The 25,448-nt window shown below is 38.5% G+C and overlaps 1 protein-coding gene across 1 annotated transcript in view; it reads left to right on the forward strand.

Annotated features, from left to right (window-relative positions):
* The window catches only part of LOC145771420 (spermatogenesis-associated protein 7-like), a 95,469-nt gene that overhangs the window by 21,070 nt on the left and 48,951 nt on the right, over positions 1–25,448 (forward strand). Inside the window, exons 2-3 of the mRNA XM_082583174.1 lie at positions 8,184–8,273; positions 24,148–24,263. Coding sequence (XP_082439300.1) covers positions 8,184–8,273; positions 24,148–24,263 — 206 coding nt within the window. The remainder of the gene's footprint in view (positions 1–8,183; positions 8,274–24,147; positions 24,264–25,448) is intronic.

Genomic DNA, 25,448 nt, shown 5'->3' on the forward strand with positions numbered 1-25,448 from the left:
TTTCTCTTATAGAGATCAAAAGAGTACATTCTCTTTGAGTTTCATTCATCAAGATAGAAGATCTTCTAACATTGGAAAGTTAGCGTAATTACGTGCTTTCAATCTGCGTTTCAAACCGGCAACTTGGCTAAACACGCTTTCAGTTTTTCAGCTCCATCAATTATTGTCACACCTGGTCCTTGAATGCCACGATTAACATTGTTAATATGACCGAAAATATTGGCTAAGTAGGCTATGCCGTATAGAAAACTTTTACTCTCAAACAATTTTGAGAGGGAACTTCCTTTCGCTTATGAAAGAGTTGATACCTCATTTTTTAGCTGCTGCAGTCATTTTAAAACTTCTCCTCTAGATCACCAACGTACCTCAGAATGATACAAAAGTACTTCGTAATCTGACCCTATTTCTTGACAGAGCACTTTAAAAGTACAGTTGTTTACAGCTCTGCTTTTGATGAAATTAACGACTTTCACGCAATTTGTCAGAATTTCTTTGAGACTTGCTGGTAAAGTTTTTGCTGCTAAGGCATACCTGTGCAAGAAGCAATGGGTAACAATAACGCGAGGAGCTTCGTTTTTTACTAAAGCAGCAAATCCGGATTTGTTCCCGAGCATAGCTGGTGCTCCATCCGTGCATATACAACAAAGTTTCTTTTTCCAATCAAAATTTTGTTTGACAAAAATTCTTTCATCTTTCCAAATATATCACTTGCCGTGGTAGTTTCCAAAAGAGGCTCACAAAACAAAAACTTGTTTTTAATTCTTTCACCATAAACATAACGCAAAAAAACCAAATTTTTACAAAATTTATCAAGGTAATCACGGACCCCCAAATGCTTTCTCACGGACCCCCAAGGGGTCCACGAACCCCAGGTTGGGAACCACTGCACTAGGGTGTGCCATTTTGCAAAAAGTTTTTAGAAATTAGTGCGGCTATGTATTACGGGTTTTCACTTTTGTTAAAAAGTCTTTTGGTGGAGTTTCAGGATTTTCCCGCCAAAACTGTGGTTCTGCCACCATTTTGAAAAAATGGCGGCCAGATAAGATATCATGAAAATCTACAGCCTTAAACTGACACAATGTGATCATGTAATATGTCGATTTCGCGATGTTTGGAGTCACAGAACACGAATCTGAAGTCAAAAACGCTCTACGACAACAATTTTGCAAAGTGAAATTTTACCACTTGAAATTTATGATGAAATTTTATAGACATGGACACAACCTGACCAAAAATACCTCACCCCAGAATAAATAATCCTGAACTATTGTCAAACTTTTGAAATAACAACACGATTTATTTACAAACAAATTGAGTTGATCACTCTCAGACATGATCCATCCCTGTTTCCTCTGCATGCTATTCCTTATGCTTCAGTCCTGATTGATTTCAATTCCCAGTATTTCATCAACACAATGTGTTCTTAAACACCAACATGGGCCTGGAGCTGTAGACATTATTTTGTGTTTGTTTTTCGCAAATTTTTATGGCGTTTTTTCGTGTTTTCTAGCGAATTTTCATGGCGTTTCTTTCAATAAAATCACATTTTGCAGTGTGGTGAATAGTTGTGATATTCGAAATCGAAATTCGGAAATCGAAAATAAATTGAATTTCGAATTTCAAATATTCAAATAATCGAAATTGAACACCCCTAACCAGAGTGCATGAGAATTGACTGCGAGGTAGTCTTACATATATATTCAGAGGATCCTTGAACTTTTCTTCCATATCATGCAAACGTTTTTTAAATGAATCACTATTATTCCTCTCACGCCTGGAATCGAGTTCTAGTTGACACCAAGTTTCATACAAATTCCTCAGCTGCCGGTCTATATCTGCATTTTTAACAATAACCTTACATGATTCCTTCTTTGTTCCAGATTGTTTCTCGTTCTTCTTACCAAATACCAAGCCCACGCCAAAATGATGTATCCATACCTGGCAAATTTCCTCACTTGCTATCACGATGAATTGGTTGATCGTTCTGGTACTTTCGTCTCTGAGGAACAACAGCCTAGCTAGAGAACCTACCTAAGAACGTCAGAGCTTTAAGGAAGTTTAGAAACACCTAGTCTTTGCTAGTGTTCCCAATGAGGAAGTACTTTCTTTTTTGTCTTTGTGCCAATGACGTGTGTGCTTCACTGGCTGTCTCATTCAGTGGCATAACTGATCTGAATCTTGTAACTTGGGTAGGATCACTATTCACTAGCTACTCTTCGAGTCACTGTAGCTAATGATGATCTTCGTCGTGTAGAAGTAAGGCATTTACCCACTTGAGAGAGTTTTTTTCTGTTTTTCGAACCTTTTGGTCTGCCGTGGGGTACTCTGTGGCTGCCCATTAGTTTGTAATTACATTAGTTGGTATAGGTTAGTGACTAAGTACAGGCATGGCCACCTGGAGATGCAGCCTGATTTGTCACATTTGGTTGATTTTGATAACATCTACTGCCAGTGTTTGACTGACATTTTCTGAGATTTTTTACTTTTTGCTGTCTCTTGATAATATAAAAGCTTTTTGTTGCCTTGGGGAAGCAGTAGAAAATGAGAAAAAGTAAGTTGAAAAACGCTCAATCAGACTGTTATTGAAAAATTAACAGTCTGACTAAAATCTTTGAAATCAAATTTTCTTTGTTTTTCAACATGTGAAAATGCTAAAACCTATTGTGTCATCTGGGGAAAACAGTACAGAAAGCGTAAAAATATAATTTTTAGAAAAATTTATTTAATCTGGAAATTTCTGCAAAATGTGACAAATCAGGCCGTATCTTTAGGTAGCCATGGTACATTGGTACAGGCTGCTGTAGGTTGGTTAGTAGGTTTTCATCGGATCTGAAGTACACGAGAAAGTACATGTTCATTTTTTTCCTCATACTGATTGATATAATCACACCGACTAGAAAAGTTTATGCATACAATACATGCATTTCAAAGCTAAAATGACAATAAGATGCTCTTTTCATGTAAATCTGCACTCCAAAACAGTGTGGTCACATCTACATGACAAAATTCACTTTACAAACTTGCTGCCGTAGAGCATTTTTGATTCTAAATTTGTGTTCTGCGACGCCAAAAACCCCATAATCGACATATTGCATGAACACATTACGTCAGTTTAAGGCTGTAGATTTTCAGAATATTTTATCTGGCCGCCAATTTTTCAAAATGGTGGCAGAACCACAGTTTTGGCGAAAAAATTCTGAAACTCCACCAAAATAATTTTTAACAAAAGTGGAAACCCGTAATACATAGCCGCACTAATTTCCAAAAATTTTTTGCAAAATGGTACCGTACACCCTAATATCCACCCACAATAAATCAATACTGCAGGCTGATAATGAACCATCTCAGCCTGGTTGCAATTGTAGGGTGAAGCCGAATTGTCCTTTGAATGGGCAATGCTTGCAGAAAGCTGTTGTTTACAAAGCCACCATTGATAACGGCCCGAAGGTTCTTAATTACATTGGTTGTTGTGAAACTACTTTTAAAAAACGTTTCTCCAACCATAAATGTTCCTTCATGGATAGGTCTAAACGTAACGGCATGGAACTATCTTTAAGGCAGTTTGGGACCTTAAGGACAGGGGTGTTGATCCTAAAATAACATGGTCCATCCATAGCTGTGCTCGGCCTTATAGTGGAGGTGGTCGTAATAATTGTGGCCTCTGTTTGGCTGAAAAGCTGGCCATTCTGAAGGCCAATAGCCACCTTCTGAACAAGCGTTCGGAACTGGTGGGTAAATGTCGTCATAGAAACAAATTTAAACTCAAGTACCGTACTTCAAAATAAAATAAATTCCTTTTGATTTTCACAGGTTATAAATTTAAAAATAAATTTGATTTGAATTTTACAGGTTATAAATTTAAAAATAATTTTTATTTGATTTTTACAGATTTTAAAAATAAATTTCATTTAATCTGTTCAGGTTACTTCATCGTTATTGCATTTTGCTTCTTTGTGATGTCACAGGTGTTGGCATCAATCTGCTTGGTTTCAATCTGAACATTTTAGTTGAGGCTTTGTGGTAACAGATGGAGGTAGTGTAATTGTAATTCTGAGGTTTTTTTGCAGATTGGACTATGGTTATAATATTTAATATCTTTTCAGGAATTACAGATTTAAAGGTTTTTTTTTTGCAGATTGGATTATGGTTATATATAATATTTAATATCTTTTCAGGAATTACAGATTCAAAGTTTTTTTTTGCAGAATAAATTTCAATAGCCTTATAAAAAATATGTGACGATCAGTGTTCCTTGAACTTATGACTCTTAAAATCTGTCCAAATCTTGATTTCACAATCTTTTTTTTGACCACGAAACCGTCCACAGAATTTCGTTTTTTTTTTTTCAATTTTTGCACTTTAGAGGGAACAAACACTAGTGACGATATTCACTTCAAAATGTAATTCTGGTAAGTACTGCGAGAAGCGATATTATCCGACAATATTTTACATATTGCTTTGCGTATCGTGAAAGGATGCCTGCGACCTACACCATCGGACAATCTCCCTATCCTTGCAAGCATCTAACCAGCTGAGCTACGTCGCGAAGAAGCCATCTTGTTTCTTTCACGCCACACTATGAACCCCAACCACTTGCTCAACTCAAGCCTCTAGGAGTCTGTGAGCGAGCATCCTTGGCGATTGAAATCGAGACACCCATTTGTACGTGCCGCACAACTCCTGATGAAAACTGCTGAAGACTAATCTATCAGCGCAGCTACCTGGGCGGACCACCAATGGAGCTCGGAGTGGAAGAAGAACTCCTCAAGACTCCAGAGTTTTATCTCTGACACCAGTCCCCACCCAGTGATGTATGCGCATACAAAAAATATTGACGCCGTCAGCGTTAACGCAAACGTTCGAAAAACCATACGCCGCATGCGTCAACGCAACTTGTAAAAAAAGTTGGCGGCGTCAGCGCATACACTAGCCTAAACTAATTTTGTTTGCTAGGTGCCAAACATTCACACGGTATAAACCACTCGAAACAAACAAGTTTTATTTTGAATTTCCACGAAGATACACAAGCATCCGAAAGTGTTCATCTGACATTTTGCTGTGTTTTGGATCCAACATGTCTTTGCCCATTGAAAACATTCTTTCAACTGCAGCGCTGGAAGGTATTGGCGTGTTGTAGCGAAAAAAAGATATTAAAAAGTATGCGTTGACGCTATGCACTAAAAAAACGCGAAAACTTTACGGCGTAGCCTTAAGCGCAAACTATCCAAAAAAATGTGGTCGCAAGCGTTAGCGTAAACAAAAAGTCTACGCCGCAAGTTTATGGCGTAAAATTTGCGGTGTATACCGAAATGTATTTGCCAGGGCAGGCCTGGGTGCGGCTCAACCGCCTGCGTATTGGGCTAGCGTCGGACTATTCCGATCCAACATGCAAAATTGGGGGATGGCTCCATTCGCAATCTGTGAGCGTGACAAGGAGGAACAAACCGCAGACCACACCATCTGTAACTGCGCCAAATGGTGTGCGTGGTCTGCGTGAACTGGATGACGAATCAATTCAATGGCTGCTCAACACCTGCCCAAGCATCTAAACCGTGTCGACGTGTCGTCACCACTGCCTAACTGGTTTCTTCCAGCAAACACTACTTCTTCTGTCCAGCCTTTAGAAGTTAAGACAATATCATCAAGATGTATCTATTGCTGGGATAGGCCTACTACATGATTCTTTAGCATTTATTTTAATAAGTATTTTCTTATAGGCTTGAAAAAGGCTGTATGACTAGCCGAAAACGTTCGCTTTTTTGTTTTATAATGATAAATGTAGTGTTGTTGCTGAGTTATGTCTGCTTATGTTGAGCCTCTTGATGCCTCTTGATGTGTCTGATTCCAGTGATGACGAGACAACCTCATCCTCCGATGCAGCATCTGATGATTCCGATTCTGACTAGTTCTTTATCAAACAGTATTTGTGTTGCTCGCAGTATTCCAATTGTGCCGAAATTATGTTAGTGTAAACGTAAATCGAGGCAATCTTCTTGCAGGGACCTATTAATTTGTTACCGGTACCTGGTTGAGCAATTAACGCTATTTTATGCTAATTCAACGTCGCCAGATGTCGAATTAATGTAAAACAAATATAAATTTCATATTGGGCATTGTTGTTACGCAATGCAACCGATCGGGAAAATTAAATCGATTTGTACTGACTCGAACGTTGAATCAACCCAAAATTAACATACTTCCCCCCCCGTGAGCTATTTAACATGAATTATCGTAACAGCGTGCGTATCGCGTTGCTCGCTTTATCGCTACTTTTGGTATTACAGACGAAACCGGTTAATCGAATCACCTATTTGCCAGACGTTTTGATACGATTATCCGATTGATTCGTTTAACCAATTTACTAAAAAAAAAGGTTTATTGTGAATGGGCGTAATTGTTGAGATGTCTGTGCTGACTAGGTTGCAACGCACATTACAACTGATACTTCCTACAACTGTTTACGATTCTGGTTAAACTTTAAAGAGTTTATTAGTTCTGTGTTACATAACACTATGCTGTGTTTTCCAGCCAGCAAAACTGGTCCTTTTTGCATTGATTTATCATCTGCAGACGTTGAAACAATGTAAAAAAGACCAGCTTTCCTGACTGGGAGAGCATTTATGATCAAAGCATTTTTCTGCAAACGGCAGCAATCGGACTTCTTTTAATCTCACCGATATCTGTGATGTCACAACGCGAACTTTGACGTTGATGTTTTGATTCAAGCGTGCTATTTTTAGCTCCGCACCAGCTGTGTAATTTTGAGTATGGAACATGGCCTACGAAAATTTTAAAGAGTTTACTACTTCTGTGTTACATAACACTGTGCTGTATGTTCCAGCCAGCAAAACTGGTCCTTTTTCCATGATTTATCATCTGCAGACGTTGAAACAATGTAAAAAAGACCAGCTTTGCTGACTGGGAGACCATTTACGATCAAAGCATTTTTCTGCAAACTGTAGCAATCGGCCTTCTTTTAATCTAACCGATCTTTGTGACGTCACAACGCGAACTTTGACGTTGACGTTTTTAATTTAACCGTGCTATTTTTAGCTCCGCACCAGCTGTGTAGTTGTGAGTATGGAACTTGGCCTACGAAAATAGTGGTATGGTAGAAAAACACGGCTCACACTCATTGTTTGTTTTGAAATCGCAAAGTTTTTTTTTCAAGTCTTTTGCGCTGTTTGTGTTTTGTTTGTTTTGAAATCGCAAAGTTTTTTTTTTTCAAGTCTTTTGCGCTGTCTGGTAAAATAATTAATTTGCAATGTTCTTCAACTGAACGAAAGTGCACAAATGAAATTATGAACTGCATTTCACAACAGTAGGCTACTTTTTTTCAGCAATTTAAAAAAAAATTCTCCAAAGTTTTCTGGTTTAAACTTTTGGACATGCTTTCCAACACTTCCCTCTCAAGCCGAAATAATTTGTCCGTGTCCATTCCTTGGAAGGCCAGTCGCCGACGGATGACATCAAAAGTATTTAAACTTCTTTATTGGGAAGTGTGATTATTCCTTTTGTCTGCTTTTCTGTTTTAATGAAGCCCAGCTGTGCGAAAATCGGTTCTTTGTAGTGCGATGTCTAGCACATAAGATTATGGCCTGGGATTACAGACACTTGTCTTTGTTTTGATCGCATGCGTATGTCTCACCTCTGCTTCATTTCGCCTTTGAACATTGCAAACAATTATGTGAAGCAAAAAAGAGACATTCTCTTTTCGCTAACAGGCACAATTATACGATTAAATGAATGAAGTATGCAAACTAGAAGCAAATTCTGATGCTTTTATCCGACTTATTCTTTTAAGCGGTATTCGTTTAACCGATGTTTTTACTTAACATTAGATTGGATTTGGTTTGGGATTTCAGGTTTTGATTCAAATAAATGATTGATACGTTTAAGCAGTATACTATTAACCGATTTCGTCTGTATTACATCACAACAAATCAAACAAAGCGGTCTTGATTGACTACTCTATTATATTTTTTGCTTCCGTTTTGCATGTTGTGATAGCCTACAATTTTTTTGTAATTAACGTTCACAGCAATTGCCCAGGCAATTTCTACTTTTGCCGTTTGGCCTCGGCAACGTTTTTGCCGAAGTAAAAATATGCTAATTTCGATGACTGGTTATTGTGGTGGCAAGTAGGCCAGTTTGACACACACTTTGATATTTTATATTTGCAGCATTCAAGCCGAGCATCAACAAGCTGTCATCACAATTTTTAGTTCAAGATCAGATGATGAGTCACTACTACAATCTTGCAACCATGAAATGTAATTACTAAGCTAAATGTTATTCTGTGTTTTATTAAACCTGAGGTTCTTAACTGTGCATCGCAATGCCCTGGTGTGCCATCATGACCGTACTAGTAGAGTTGACTGGCTATGTCACATTTTGAAGCCTTAAAATACCGGGCCGACTGTTTCGTAGCAGTTCGACAGACAAAACACATTACTTTTGCCTTAAGAGTTTGTGGACGTTGACTCAATGTAAAGAAAGTTTGTAAATTGAGAGCTGAAATATTGCGCAGCTGGACATTTTGCTTGATGGGAATGAACCATGAAGTAAACTCATACGCAGTTAGTCACAGCATAGGCAAGTCTAGCAGCTAGAGTGAAAAGGAAAACAATATAGTCGCACAATATGTGCACTTGTGCAGTTAGTTTTCATGTGATATTTAGTCTCAAGCAACATAGCACAGAGAAGCAATGCACGGTACCGAAATCATGCAGCTGATTACTGAGCAAATCAAGCTTCTGATATGCAATGGCTACAGACCTAGTTGTATCTTCACTTCAGCATACTTTTTAATTGCTACTGTAGCCTACTTTAACTTTGTAGTCAGTTGACGAAAGGAAAGCAGGTTAACTTCATGTTTGCAAAACTAAACTAGATAAACCAATCGTTTTCTGTCAGCAAAATATTGTAACTCTTTGACCAATGTATGAATCGTAATGCAAATCTTGGCATGTAGGATAGCTTATACAATTACACATGACCGCAAATCGGTCATGATCTGTAGTTCACATAATGTTCAAGTAGATGATGGACTTGTTGTTTCATTGCATTTTATAAGAATTAAGTGACAAAATGCCTAACAAATGCGTTGCGTTTGGTTGCAAATCAGGCCACTTTACTTCTGCTGCCAATATTTCTAAGTTTGCTTTTCCTTTGGATATAGTTATAGTGTTGCTGCCGCAATGGATAAAATTTGTTAACCGATCTAACTGGGAGCCCACAAAAAAGTCTGTTTTGCGTATGAAACATTTTGAAGAGAAAGTTAAAAGTTATGGTAAAAGAAATAACCTCAAGTGCCATTTAAATCCAGTTCCGACAGTTCACTCAATTCAAGCATCAAAACGCTCATCAGCTTTACCAACTCCAGCAGCACCTCCACGAAAAGCACCCAAAATTCGTATAAAACAACTTGATGAACTGGTAGACTTCTCGCAGAAAAACAGAATATCTTATTTTCAGTGACATAACTGCTAGGCACACTGCCCAGATGGTTTCCAGTTCATCAAGTTCAAATAAAACTTTTTGATTTTTTACAACATTATTTCTGACAAGTTGTCTGGCTTTCCCAAGGTTGCTGAAGCTGTTAGTAGATCGAAATTTGCATGTGCAAAAAGATTTGTTGAAAGGTATATTCATTTTTGGAAATCTGAGGATCTAGCTGCAAGTGATCCATGCATTTCAAGCTTTGAAAAGTTTCAGGAAGATGTGGATGAAGTTGCCATTAAAGTGTTTGACGTAACATTATCTTCTAGTAATGCAGAAGTTGGCTTTACAATTGCCGGTTATATTGCAAAAAACTTGTTTAAACGCTTCAAATGTGCAATGTGCAAAAGTTTGCTTACAGCTGATTCTGCAGCTAAAGCTCCTTTGTACTTTCAACTTTTGTCAAGGAGGGCTTCAATGTGCCTTCTCAGCCACTTGCTGAATGCTGATTTTGTTTGTAGTGCTTTTGCTGTTTTAGATGTTGTTGAAGAAAAGGTATGCAAATGTGGATTGCCTTGTCGAAAAGCTATGCAGTAGCCTATGCTTTCAAAAATTATCTTTTTTCCGGTGTAAAGTTTACATGTGACACACTTGTGGACTGGGGCAACCACTTTGCATCGAAAATTGTTGTTAATATTTATTACAGTATAATCATTACCAAAAGATTATAAATGAGTCAAAAAGAAAAAATGACATTGTAGCATTTAAGCAAAGGCAAAAGTAGTTTAAAATTCTATTGTAGTTATGGGATGTCTTTTTTCCGTCACCATGATCACTATCGTCTTTCTAGTTCCCCCCCCACTTCATTAAATAAAACATAAGTTATATCATTATTAGTCTGTGCTGTTTGTTATTGTTTATTTTGAGATGTCTGTTCACTTACAATTTATTAATTTGCACCATTCATTATAATTATAGTTTGGTAATACAATATGTCTAAATGTAAGGTCAGGCACCTGTTAAATGCATTAATGACGCCTAACAAGTCTGAAAAATATCTGGTTTGTTGTACCCCATGCCAGTAAGAGCGGTTTCTTTGTTAGTCAAAATTTCAAGTATTTTTCTATCGGCCCGTTGTAAAAAGGCCTTTATATGTGACATAGCTGGCCATATTCTACTAGGTGGCCATGGCGCCATTTAAATTTTTCAAAAATGTCACACAGTAATTCCGTTTCATATCTAAACTCAATTGTAGTAATAACATGGTTAAGGTGTTGAAGGTGGGATCAGGACATTCTGTTCCAACGCGGCCTTACTTGCAAGCTGCTTCGCCTGCTTCCTGACCGACATACGGTTCATATGATTACGGAACTTGTCAGGAATCGCAGCTTCACCCTCACCGCCGGCAACTCACGGCTAAGCAGACTGAGACTTCTGAAAAACGGCGTCCCACAGGGATCGGTCCTGGCTCCACTTCTTTTCAACATCTACACCCAAGACCTGCCAACCACGGTCTTCGCAAAATACGCTTATGCGGACGACCTGGCAATTCTCCACTCCACAAAGTCGTGGGAAAATGTGGAAGACACCTTGAGCCAGGACATGAAAACTCTCTCAGCTTATCTCCAGAACTGGCGACTGAAACTCAGCGAAACCAAAACTGTGGCAGCAGCTTTCCACCTACACAATCTGGAAGCTAATCGTGAGTTACACGGAAGAACAATGGAAAACCTCTATCCTTCTGCTCCGAACCAAGGTATCTTGGGGTGACACTGGACAGATCGCTCACATATCGCCACTATTTGGTGTCGCTGCGCAAGAAATTGACATCCTGCGCTGCGCTACTCAAGCACCTGGCAGGCTTCAGCTGGGGGGTGAGGGCTGACACTTTGCGTATAGCAGCCTTAGTCCTTGTCTACTCTTCACTCTTCAGCTCTTCATTGGCATGTGTAAAACTTTGATGAGACACTGGGGGTATTCCATGGGGAGCACAAGTTGCAAATGCGGACAGGAACAAACGATGCAACATCTTCTCGAATGCCCTGTCCTAAAAGCAAGGTGCTCTGCACAGGATTTGGCCGAGTTCAACGATAGAGCAAGAGCTTGCGTGATGCTCTGGGCTACGGCTGTGTGACACATGATGAAGAAGAAGAATCTGATAATTAAAGTGTATCGAAATGTCTGACAAATAGGTGATACGTTTAACCGATTTCATCTGTATACTGACGAAGTCATTGTTATGTGGCAAAAGCTGTGCAATACCTTTGAATCTGTGATGGTACCGGTAGTATACTCTCTATTTTCTTAATACAGCATAATATCTGTATTTTTGATATGCTTTTGTTTATGCATGTTGTCATCATCATCATAATCCATCGTCGGTTTGTTCCCCACTAGTGGGGGTGGCCGATTGTTTCCGCGCAGCAATTGTTTTAATCCCTTTTCTCCATTTCACCCTGTCCCTTGCATCTTCCTCCTTCAGTCCGACTTTTTTAAATTCATCCTTCACTTGTTGTTTCCACGTTCTTCTTGGACGACCGCGTTTCCTCTTCCCATCCACCTTTACATCTAGTGCCTTTTTAAGAAAACTTCCTTCCTCCCTTCTTATCACATGTCCATACCATCTTACTCCATTTGCCCTTGCCAGTTGGTCTATGGTCTCTCTCATCTTTAGCATATCCAACAATTCTTCAGTCCTTTTTTCCCTTCTCGTTTTCACCCCACACATTGCTCTCACCATTGACCTTTTCGTTTTTCTTAGGATTGCCAGTTCACTCTCTCTCAATACCCATGTCTCGCTACCATATAGCATTGCAGGCTGCACACAGCTCCGATATACTTTTCCTTTCATCCTTAGTGAAAATTTTCTGCCATGCAACATTTCCCCACATTCCCTGAACTTTGCCCAGCCCAATTTTGCCCTTGTTGTCACCGCTGCTTCACATCCACCATTTCCATTTATCCGATCACCCAGATAACAGAAGTCTGTCACTGTTTCGATGCCATGGCAGAACTCATTATCATGGCCTTCCACTTCATTCCTTCCTTTACTGCATTTCCCAAAAACAAAACACTTCGCCAATCTTGTTGTGGCTCTCTTGACATTAGCACATCTTGCATGTGGGTCTGCTACTATTCGGCGAGTCCGATTCGACTAGTCCGATTCGGCGAGTTCCTTATTCGGCGAGAGCCCTTTTCGGCGAGTGCCCTATTCGGCGAGTTTTTGAATATTTTGAAAGGAAATTATCGGGTACCGTAGCCTAATTATAATTGCCGTTTTTACATCGTTTTAACGTCGCTAAACGTTGAAATCGTGCAGAAAGGAATGAAAAGAAAATGTTTGAACTATTAAATTAAAATTCTTCATGTCAGTTTAGTTGTTTTTATTTCTGACCATCATATGAAAAACAATACACGTCAACATAGCAAAGGTAGAAGCAACAAAACGCGAACGTTAAAACGTGCTTGTGACCGAAGTAAGTTATTGAGTTGAAAGAAATTTGGCACGGTCGCAACACTTTCAGAAAAATTTAAGATATGAAGGGAAAATAAAACAAAGAAAATGTTACAAAAATAAAAAAAAAATATTATGTTTATGTGATGTCTATAAGTTAGTACTTTTGAATAGTTAAAATGATTAGTTTGGACCAACAAATGTGTGGCCTACAGCTTGGATTGAACGGAAGTTATCGGGTACCGTAGCCTAGTTATCCCGACCAGCAAAAATTTGTTCCAAGAACACAGTTCATTTTTACATTGTAGTAACAGAATGAAAAGGCTAAACAAATGTGTGGCCTATCGTGTTAACGTCGCTAAACGTTGAAATCGTGTAGAAAAGGGAGCTTTTGCTGACTAGGATACTTTGAAACTGAGAAACATTCACAGAAGCCCTACGATTTGTTCCAAGAACCCATTTAGCATAACATTTCATTTGTACATTGATTCAACGTCTGAATACATTATCTTAAAAATGCAACGTATCGTAGGGCTTCTGTGAATGTTTCTCAGTTTCAACGTATCCTAAGCACCCTTTTCTACACGATTTCAACGTTTAGCGACGTTAAAACGATAGGCCACACACTTGGTTAGCCTTTTCATTCTGTTACTACAATGTAAAAATGAACTGTTAGGCTAACTGGGTTCTTGGAACAAATTTTTGCTGGTCGGGATAACTAGGCTACGGTAGCCTAACCGATAATTTCCTTTCAATCTAAGCTGTAGGAGTGTAGGTCACACATTTGTTGATCCAAACTAATCATTTTAACCATAGGCGCCTAAGCCGTGGGGACCAGGCCCCCACGCATATTTCCGCGTGGGAGCAACTTTTTATGCGGCATTGATACATAAAACAATAGATGAACTAGCGATCGGCAGCAGGAAAACATTTTTAAATGCAAACCGCAACAGCTTCGCAGTAAATAATCACTAGAACGAGTAGCGATGCTACAATCCCACCCCAGACAAAAAATGACTGATTTTGCTGCCTGTGACATGGCAAAAATCTACCATTTTGCGTCGATTCAATGTCATCAGATGTTGAATGCACTCAAAAACAACATAATTTGCTACGTTGACGCAGCGTGCGTTTAATTTAATGCGCTTGCAAACAGCCTCGCTGTCGCTTTCGAAAGTCGAAACCTCTGCAGAGAATTGTCGCGGCAGTGAATCGCTTGCTGTGAAAATGAATTTGAAGTCTCGGCCCGAGGTTACCGCTAACCATCGTAACAAGGGCTGGTACAAACCGCACTGCCTGCAGTCGCACAAGCGGCATAATCAACACAACAACGGACTCGCGCAAACTGCATGGCGCACACACGTCCGTTGCCATGGAAACCCGATCAAAGGCGGGGAATATGCGCATCTTTTGTTTCATCTGCAACACGAAAACGGGCGTATTACAGCGATTTGGAACTTGAAAGCTAGTCAGCCATAAGTTGCGATATTGCAGTGAAAAGGGAGCAATGTCAAGTCGAAAACTTAATCAAACGTCTCTCTGTAACTATTTTTCAAGGACTGTTTACGGATGTCAGCAACTTTTAAATTTATTAAAGGTGACGTGCTGTTGAATTGATGTAAACATGAATGATTTTGCTTTCAACAGGTATATTTTCAAGCATAATTATGATCAAGTTAGTATTTTCATTCCATTTACAGTATACCTTTTAGTAAACCTTTTCGTCTCTTGTTTCATGCTAATAAATCTAGTTCGTTGCTAAACTTTATGTTGTGCCTAGCTTAAAGAGTCGCAGTCCATCAACCGCTAGCCAACGCAGACGCATAGCATGTGTTTTGGTCGAGCTTTGTTTATAATAATTAACGGCAGGTCGAACGTAGCGATAACTCTGAGTGTGGCAATAAATGCAATCCTAGTGTGACGACATAATGACGTCATCCATCTGCGTGACATTTCGCTGAATTTACGTTGCTGCTGATGAAACACGCTTTCGCCCCCACGGCCAAAAAAATAGTTAGGCGCCTATGATTTTAACTATTCAAAAGTACTAACTTATAGACATAAACATTATTTTTTTTGTAACATTTTCTTTGTTTTATTTTTCCTTCATATCTTAAATTTTTCTGAAGGTGATGCCACCTTGCCAAATTTCTTTCAACTCAATAACTTACTTCGGTCACAAGCACGTTTTAACGTTCGCGTTTTGTCGCTTCTACCTTTTTCTACACCTTTGCTATGTTGACGTGAATTGTTTTTGATATCATGATCAGAAATAAAAACAACTGAACTGACATGACGAATTCAAGCACGTTTTAACGTTCGCGTTTTGTCGCTTCTACCTTTGCTATGTTGACGTGTATTGTTTTTGATATGATGGTCAAAAATAAAAATAACTGAACTGACATGACGAATTTTAATTTAATAGTTCAAACATTTTATTTTTATTCCTTTCTGCACGATTTCAACGTTTAGCGACGTTAAAACGATGTAAAAACGGCAATTGTAATTAGGCTACGGTACCCGATAATTTCCTTTCAAAAATTTCAAAAACTCGCCGATTAGGGCACTCGCCGAAAAAGGCTCTCGCCGAATAGGGAACTCGCCGAATCGGACTAGTCGAATCGGACTCGCCGAATCGGGCTCGCCGAAACGGGCCATTCCGCTTGCATGTACCCACTTTCCACATTCCTTGCATTGCATTGAATTTCTCATCACTCTCTTGCCACATATTCCACAGGGATCTACTTTGTTCTCAACAGCTGTTCCTTCTACTCCACTCACCATCACTTTTGTTTTTTCAAGATTCACCTTCATACCCTTGGTTTCAAATGCTTCTTTCCATTTCTCAAACTTTCTCTCCAGTCCCTCCATACTATTACTTGTCAAGACCAGGTCGTCTGCATACAAAATTTCACTCAATAAGCCCTCCCTCACTCCTTCAGTTACAACGTCAACCACAATAGCAAATATTAGAGGTGACAAAACTGATTCTTGGTGTACACTAACCTTCACAAAAAACTCGTTTGAATAATTTGATCCAACTCTCACTTTTGTTCTTGCATCCTCATACATAGACATCACAGCTCTCATTAATACCTTCGGTATACCTCTTTTCCTCATTGCCCACTCCATCACTTTCCTTGGTACTCTGTCAAATGCCTTTTCTAAGTCGACGAAACACATATATAGTTTTCTCTGCTTCTCGCGGTATTCCTCCTGCATTCTTCTCAATATAAACAGAGCATCCACTGTATCTTTTCCTGGCATAAATCCAAACTGCATATCATTTAATTTCACCAATGTTCTCAACCTCTTTTCTAGTATTCGCTCCACAATTTTCATTCCATGCTCTAGTAGTTTTACACCTCTATATGCACTGCAACTTCTCACATCCCCTTTTCTCTTGAACAGTGGAACAACAGTACTATGCTTCCACTCCTCCGGCATTCCCTCTCCATCTAATACCCTTTGGCTAAGTTGTAGCATTACTTCAATTCTCAACTCTCCACTTGCTTTTATGATTTCTACGCTCACTTCTGATGGACCGGTTGCTTTATGCAATTTCATTTGCCCCATTGCTTCCACCACTTCATCACGAGTAACCTTTCCCACGGGACCCTCCACCAGATCAACCTCTGTCATATGATCCCATACATTCTCCTTATTCATAACATTTTCCATATGTTCCTTCCACACTTCTCCTCTGCTTTCCCGGCTGAAATGCAACTTCCCATCTCCACTCCTTATACATCTTCCCCCCTACAATATCTTTCCCATCCTTTTTCATTTGCTTTATGAGTCTGAATACTTTGTTTTGGCTTTCCTCCATTTTATTAAGTTCTCCCTCAGCACCATTCTTCATAGCTCTTGCAACAACCCTCTTTGCCTTCTTTTTCATACTCTTATACTTCTTTTTATTCTCTTCTGACCCATTTTTGCGCTACTGCTTGTATGCATCTCTTTTCTGTGAAATCGCATGCTTCACCTCTTCATCCCACCACCATGTGTCTCCACGATCCCTCCTCACTTTCTTTTTCCCACATACTTCATCACATGCTACTATGTGAAATGAAGCCCACAAGTCCTGCGCACTCATGTTTACCAGCTCTTTTGCTCTTTTCACAAACTTAATTCTCGTTTTTTTTTTCCTCCAGTTTCCACACATTTCTCACAAAAACTCGTTCTTTCTTCACAATTTTCTTCACTTTTTTCGTATTTAAGTCTCCTACTACTAGTCTATGCTGCAACTCGCACGGAATTACTTTCACATTCTTCAAGTACTTTTTCTGTTTCTGCCCAACCACAATAAAATCAATTTCTGACTCATGTCCTCCTGACCTGTAAGTCACCTTCCTTTTCTCTTTCTTTTTAAACCATGTGTAGGCAATACAAAGTTTCCTTTCATCACAAAATTCAAGTAGCATTCTTCCTTCCATGTTTCTCTCCCCAAAACCATACCCTCCATGAATGCCCTCGAACCCATTTGCTTGTTTTCCAATATGTCCATTAAAATCTCCTAATCCAAACACCAACTCTTTTGAACTTTGTAAATCCCATTCCTCTGCCAAAACATCATAAAAACTTTCCTTTTCTAAGTAATCCCTACCACTTTGAGGTGCATATGCACAGATTAGCCTCAGTTGTCATGCTTACAAATCTAAATGACTACTTTATCGTGTTTTATGATGAAATCAAGACCAAAAAAATGTTTACGGCTTTCGTGCAAGATTCTTAATATGTTTTAGTACTGTAAAAAACAATATTTGAACTTTAAATGCCATAAACAAAAAACGATGTCCAAGTCATCTTGAAAAGTAATTTGCAAGGTACGGTAAGGTGGTAGGGGAATTGGACAAAAGTTTCAAAATAATTACCAGAGTTTTTAAGATAAATGTACTATTGTATCCTAAAATCAAGGCTGAAGTTAAAGTTGACCTCCTTCCCTAGTTTAAGATTTGAATTTGTTATTTTGTTTTTTCATTATGAACTACAGTTTAGGACTGTAATTCATTAATTCATTAATTTTTTATAAATCATAGATTCCATTTTATTTCAAACTAAATTGTCTGCTAAAAAACACTGTCTAAAAGTAAACTTGACATTGATGAAACCATTTTTTTAACGAAGTATTGTATATAACTTTTTACTGCCACCAAACTAACTTGTTGAGAGCAAAAATGTAATGCGTCGTTCGGCAAACACGGTCACATCCTCTTATGATGAACGGAAAATTACCCAGAGAAATTCTCAAATTCCAGCAAATTATAAATACTCTAACTTTATTACTCATATTTGAAAAGACATAAAAAATTGGGAAGGTACGGTAAGGTGGTAGGGGAATTGGACAAAAGTTTCAAAATTATTACCAGAGTTTTTAAGATAAATGTACTATTGTATCCTAAAATCAAGGCTGAAGTTAAAGTTGACCTCCTTCCCTAGTTTAAGATTTGAATTTGTTATTTTGTTTTTTCATTATGAACTACAGTTTAGGACTGTAGTTCATTAATTCATTAATTTTTTACGCTTCCGGGTAGTATCGAACTCATTCCCTCTGGAACACCAGCCAAGAAGTATCGTACGCGCCACTGACCCAGTTGAATAAAGCTATTGAATTTAGAACTTATATAGGCACTTTTTTCTTCTCTTCTCGTCTTTTGCTTTGAATGAGAAAAAGAAAAAAGTGCCTATAATAGTGACGTCATGACCGGTCAAATAGTGTTTCAGATTAAAAGACCGGAGCTAGTCAAATAGCCACTGCTGTTTCTTAACCTTGTTTTGCTCCTTTTGCTACTTAGTTACCTTCAAATATATACGTACATCAATACAGTCACCCACTTGTAATAGCCTATTTTTGTTGCCCCTCAACCATTAATTTACGGGAGGCGCTGCCCCCAGCCCCCCTGGAAGTCGGCGCGTATGAACTAATTTGTAATTTTATTCAGCAGCCTTCATTTTAATTTTTTTTCGCAATTTTTTATTATGATCAAAAAGAACAGTCTTTACTTAAAAAAATGTATGAAACATTTGAAAATAATTTTAAAATGAAGAAAAACTGCATAAATAACACAAAAAGAAACGATTAAAAAAGAACATTCACTAAACTAGGTTTTTTAACACCCTAATTCCTCACCTTGGTGCATTATTTTGGAATTATTCTGTCAGTTTTAAATTTTATTAGATTGACACATTCTTGAGCAAGAAAGTCATGCAATAAAGGTTCCACCTCATTACCTCAGTGGGTAAGCACCGGACTCAAGATCTTGCAGCGCTGATTTGGCTCTCGGAGTGTGCACTTGAGCTACACATTTCGAGATTGCTCTCCATACATCGTCAGTTTGTCACCCAGTAAATGGAATTGCCCGGCAACAACTCAAAAACTAGTTCGGTGTCAAAAGCCACCACTACAAGTATGCGAAAGTACCAGGAATAACTTATCAAAGGCTTTGTCAGTCTAATGCTAGAGGTTCAAAACCAACCATCCATTTGTTGCACTGTGCGGAATTTACTTGGTCTTACACTGTTCTGGTGAAAATTGAAATTCAGGGAGTGTTGAGAGTTGTGATGTGGTAGAAGATTTCCGTTAAATGAGAGGAAGAGTTTATGGTGCAACCTATTTCGTCCACTGAACAATTCATACCCCCATTACGATGAACTTGCTGGGGTTGAATGAGAATGTTGATAAGTTGGCGAAAACAAATGGAGTAAGGTGGTATGGGCATGTTTTGAGAAAGGATGAAGATGATGTTTTAAGAGGTGCGCTGGAGTTGCAAGTGGAGGGTCTTAGAAAACAAGGAAGACCCAAGAAAACGTGGAAAAGGCAAGTTGAGGAGAAAAGCAGCAAGGTGGGCTCGACAAGAGAGGACGTGTAAGACGGGTCTGCTACTATTCGGCTAGTCTGATTCGGCTAGTCCAATTCGGCTAGTCTGATTCGGCTAGTTCCCTATTCGGCTACAGTTTAATTCGGCTAGACTGATTCGGCCAGTCCGATTCGGCCAGTCCGATTCGGCTAGTTCCCTATTCGGCTACAGTTTTGAATTGTATTTTGTATTTTATTCCACAATATCGTTTCTTTTGCATTCCGACAAAGAAAAATAAATTGAAGTGAAAGTTAGCGCAAAATGTTTGAACTATTACATTGAAATGTTTGCTCACATAAAATCGACATAATTTCCTATGTCACCGTCTGTATGCAAACTTAGAATGTATTAGAATCCTCAACTACTACAAAATTCCAAATCCAACGACGCCTTCTGTTTATTTAGAGAATGTTGTATTTTATTCCACAATATCGTTTCTTTTATAGGTGAAATTATCGAAGCTTTAGATGAGTGGGGTTTAGGTCTAACCACTGAGATCTTAAATCATATTTATGACACCGAAAACATCCCTAGTGATATGGTACGTTCCATATTCATAACTTTACCAAAGAAAACCGGAGCAACAGAATGCTCACTCCACAGAACAATTAGCCTTGTGAATCATCTAACAAAGATCTTACTCCGCATGATGATGATGAGATTGAGACCAAAACTAAAATTCCATGTCATTTTAGGTTTTAACTTTATCTTTTATGTCAAACGCTATTTGGCAACTGTCTTTTTTTTGTTGACACATTTTCGCTGAGACTTTATCTCATTAACCTCTATTGTTAATCAGGAAAAATGTTGTTTTGATGTAAAACACTTATTTCAAACGAACCCAGACAACAAATTCGTCATTTTTACATTGATTCAACGTCTGCAGACGTTGAATCAATGTAAAAATGATAGATTTTGCCGTCTGGGAAGGCACTCAAAGGTAAACACTGGATAAAATGCAAAAAGACAAAAGAAACGATATTGTGGAATAAAATGCAAAATTCTCTATAAACAGAAGAATCGGACATACATCTCTCCGTTATCATTTTTAATGTAAAAATTCGAACTGTGCTGTTGAAATTTCCGATTTTAGTTTTGGTTTGCATACAGACGGTGATGTAGGATACATGTCGATTTTATGTGAGCAAACATTTCAATTTAATAGTTCAAACATTTTGCGCTAAATTTCATTTCAATTTATTTTTCTTTGTCAGAATGCAAAAGAAACGATATTGTGGAATAAAATAAAAAATACAATTCAAAACTGTAGCCGAATAGGGAACTAGCCGAATAGGGAACTAGCCGAATCGGACCGGCCGAATCAGTCTAGCCGAATTGCACTGTAGCCGAATAGGGAACTAGCCGAATCAGACTAGCCGAATTGGACTAGCCAAAACGGGCCATTCCGGCGTAAGACAGATCGATGTGGAGGCAGGGTGTGAAGGCGATTGCGGCACTTGGAGGTGAATCCGGCCACCCTCGGTAATGGGGACATCACTAGATTAAAACCTGGACCACTACTACTTTTCTATTAAAATCGATTTGGTGCTTTCTTGTAAATTCAGCAACAGCTGTATTTATTTTCCGCTGAGACTTCGGTCATTTGTCCAAAAAAGGCTGTCTCCAAATTAGGATATCTCCAAAACCAGCCATTCCGATATTTACCATGGCACATTTACTGTGGCCGACACCGGTTTCGATTTGATTTACTGACTATTTTTCACTTTGCTCAAGAGAATTTTGCTGAGACTTGATGATGGTGAATCATTTATTTCAGTGTAGGCATTTTCATTATTTTCTGTATTGTTCAGGTGGGTCTGCTACTATTCGGCTAGTCCGATTCAGCTATTACCCTATTCGGCTACAGCCCGATTCGGCTAGTCCGATTTGGCTAGTTCGATTGGGCTCGTTCTCTATTTCGCCACAGTCTTTATCAGTTAGTTCCCTATTCGGCAATTTTTTGAAAATCCAACGATAATCCTTCTGTAATCCAACAAAATCCTTCTGTAAATCCAACGACGCCTTCTGTTTATTTAGAGAATTTTGTATTTTATTCCACAATAGGCTATCGTTTCTTTTGCATTCTTGCATTTTATCCAGTGTTCACCTTTTAGTGCCTTCCCAGACGGCAAAATCCGTCATTTTTACATTGATTCAACGTCTGCATACGTTAAATCAATGTAAAAATGGCGGATTTTACTGTCTGGGTGAGCCTTGTGACAAATTAAAGCCTTCGGTTGCGTCATAATGAATTGCGTAATTACCACCCCTTGACGGAGGAGCAAGACTACGCGCGCCGGTATTTAAAAGAGAATAGCAGAGAAAAAAGTGGGAAGTGAGGTAAAGTTGTTTACCATAGAAATGCTTGTCACAATCACAAAGCAATAACGAAATTCTGGAAAACCTTTGTTTTAGAGCATCAAATTCATGCTATCTTCGTAATTAATAACTCGTATGTAAGTTTTTACATGTATTTTGAACATAGGCGCTTAAGCCGTGGGGGCCTGGCCCCCACGCATATTTCTGCGTGGGGGCAACTTTTTATGCTGTATTTATACATAAAACAATAGATGAACTAGCGATCGGCAGCAGGAAAACATTTTTTGAATGCAAACCGCAACAGCTTCGCAATAAATAATCACTAGAACGAGTAGTGATGCTACAATCCCACACCAGACAACAAAATCTGTCATTTTTACATTGATTTAATGTCTGCAGACGTTGAATCAATGTAAATATGATTGATTTTGCTGCCTGGGACATAGCAAAAATCTACCATTTTTTGTCGATTCAATGTCATCAGATGTTGAATGCACACAAAAAAAGCATAATTTGCTACGTAGACGGAGCGTGCGTTTAGCTTTATGAGCTTGCAAACAGACTTGATGTCGCTTTCGAAAGTCGAAACCTCTGCACTGCAGTGAATTGTGCGGTGCCCAGTGAATCGCTCGCTGTGAAAATGAACCTGAAGTCTCGGCCCGAGGTAACCACTAACCAACGCAACAAGGGCTGGTACAAACCGCATTGCGCACACGCCGCATAATCAACGCAGTAACAGACTCATGCAAACTGCACGACTGTTGTCATAGAAACCCGATCAAAAGCGGAATATGCGCATCATTTGTTTCATCTGCAACGCGAAAACGGGCGTTTTACAGCGGTCAGTCATAAGTTGCTATATTTTAGTGAAAAGGGAGCAATGTCTAGTCGAAAACTTAATCAAACGTCTCTCAGTAACTATTTTTCAAGGGCTGCCATTTACAGTGTACCTTTTAGTAAACCTTTTTGCCTCTTGTTTCGTGCTAATAAATCTAGTTTGTTGCTAAACTTTATGTTGTGCTTAGCTTAAAGAGTCGCAGTCCATCAACCGCTAGCTAATGCAGACGCATGTCATGTGTTTGCTTAACCGAAGTGGTCGAGTTTTGTTTATAATAATTGACATTTGCTGAATTTACGTTGCTGCTGATGAAACACGCTTTCACCCCCCACGGCCAAAAAAATAGTTAGGCGCCTATGATTTTGAACAATAATGCACTCTAACAACTAACAAAACACTTCTGTTTATCTCATGATTAACCTCTATTGTTAATTATTAAAAATGTTGTTTTGATGTAAAACACATATATTTTGAACAAACCCAGACAATAAAAATGACGGATTTTGCCGTCTGGGTAAACTTTGCTCAAAGGTAAACACTGGATAAAATGCAAGAATGCAAAAGAAACGATAGCCTGTTGTGGAATAAAATACAAAATTCTCTAAATAAACAGAAGGCGTTGTTGGATTTACAGAAGGATTTTGTTGGATTACAGAAGGATTATCATTGGATTTTCAAAAAATTGCCAAATAGGGAACTAACTGATAAAGACTGTAGCCAAATAGGGAACTAGCCCAATCGGACTAGCCGAATCGGGCTGTAGCCGAATCGGGCTGTAGCCGAATTGGCCTAGCCGAAACGGGCCATTCCGGTTCAGGCAGGCTTTGTTTTTTCGTTCTACTGTAATCATAAAAGCTAAGCATGTGTTAGGAAGCTTTTTCTTTACTTAATTTAAAGTCATATTTTCATCAGTTTGTCCATAAAGCATGCATATGCATTTTACAGTTACACTGTTTTACAGTTACACTGTTTTACAGTTACACTGTTTTACAGTTAAATGTGTATTGTTTTACAGTTCACTTGTTCTGTTTGGCTGACAATATCTCATATGATCGTCTGATACATGATACATTGCAAAATTTGTTTTAAATAAATAAGATTTTTCATGCATGCATTCATTTTCATTTTTTAAGTACTGTATTTTGAAACTGTGTAATTATGTTTGTCTTTCGTTTTTTCGATGATCCAGGCCATGTATCAAAATATGTTTCATGTTGGTGCTGATGATTTTTTTTCAGCTGCAATAGATTCTGCTTCTCCTAAATCAACAAGTTTAAGCATAAAAAAGCGAGATCAAATGAAACGTGATGCCTTGCTTAAAAAGATTTATGGTGAAACATCCTCAAGACATAAGGTAAGTTTTGACTTTTGAAAGAATTAAAATTGGCTGTTATGAATTCGAACCATGCATTTGATTGCCATTGTCAATGTTCAGACAGCCTTAAATTCGTTTTTGTTGAGGGCGGACAAACGTGTCCGACTGTCCGGTAGAGTGTTGCCGGCGCCCCATGAAATTTAAATCTTGGATTCACCATGCTTACCTTTTTTGTGGTACTGTGTTTAGATCAGTAGACCACAAATATGAAGTTTCATAAATTTTCTTCGACGTTTACTTCCACCGCCGAGGCCATTTTAAGGCACACTTTTGAATTTTTAATGTTTTTTCCACTAGAGGGCAGTGTATAAGTTTTGCAATATTGGGGGTATATATAAAAGATGCACTATGATGTTCTGAATTGTTAAAAAAAAAATTGGAGAAATGGGATAAGTATATCCAAAAATATTCAAGTTTTGTTACTAATTTTTTTGCACAATACTGCCTCTACTGGTGAAAAGAAAAATTGAAACATCTTAAAAACTACTCATGATGTTATGGAACTTGCATGCACCTCCCCATTTCCGTTGGTAAGGAATTTGATTTTAGCAATATTTTTGCAAAATATTACCATTAGAGGGCATTAATTCTAATTTTGAACTATTTTTCTGTAAAAAGGCGATATTGTTGCATTTCTTGAGCTATGCTATCTGAAGAATACAATTTCATGGCTTATGCACAACAAAATTTATTCAATTGTAAAGAAACTGCATGCATGCATGTACTATATCAATACATCCAAACAGGCAATGTGAGTCTTAGTTAACACTGTCCGGACTGAGCAGCTATCTCGGCGGATAAATTAAGTCTCACGGCGGACACACCAGTTTTAATGTCGAATATCATGTATAATCACTTTTTTTTTGATAGTTTTTCACCATTTGAGAACTATAGCTACGGTTTGGAAGGCTTTTTAAAATTTCAGCAAAGTCACTCTGAAAGTCTTTCATCAGGCCAACGATGTGCGCTTGAAGAGTCAAAGCGCCCTGTAGCTGCTTAATACGCCGCATAATTGATTAACTTTCACCGAACAAGGTCGTGTGGCTTCTTGCGTCACAATGTTCTGGACACGAGTCGGAAAACTCCCACACTAACGCTACTATTTTCTGCTGTGCAAAGTTTCACTAGGCTTCTTTCTTTAGGTTTATTTTTGCGTGTCATGTG

Source organism: Aplidium turbinatum, chromosome 1 (genome assembly GCF_918807975.1).
Source record: "Aplidium turbinatum chromosome 1, kaAplTurb1.1, whole genome shotgun sequence".
In the NCBI taxonomy this organism is placed as follows: Eukaryota; Metazoa; Chordata; class Ascidiacea; order Aplousobranchia; family Polyclinidae; genus Aplidium; species Aplidium turbinatum.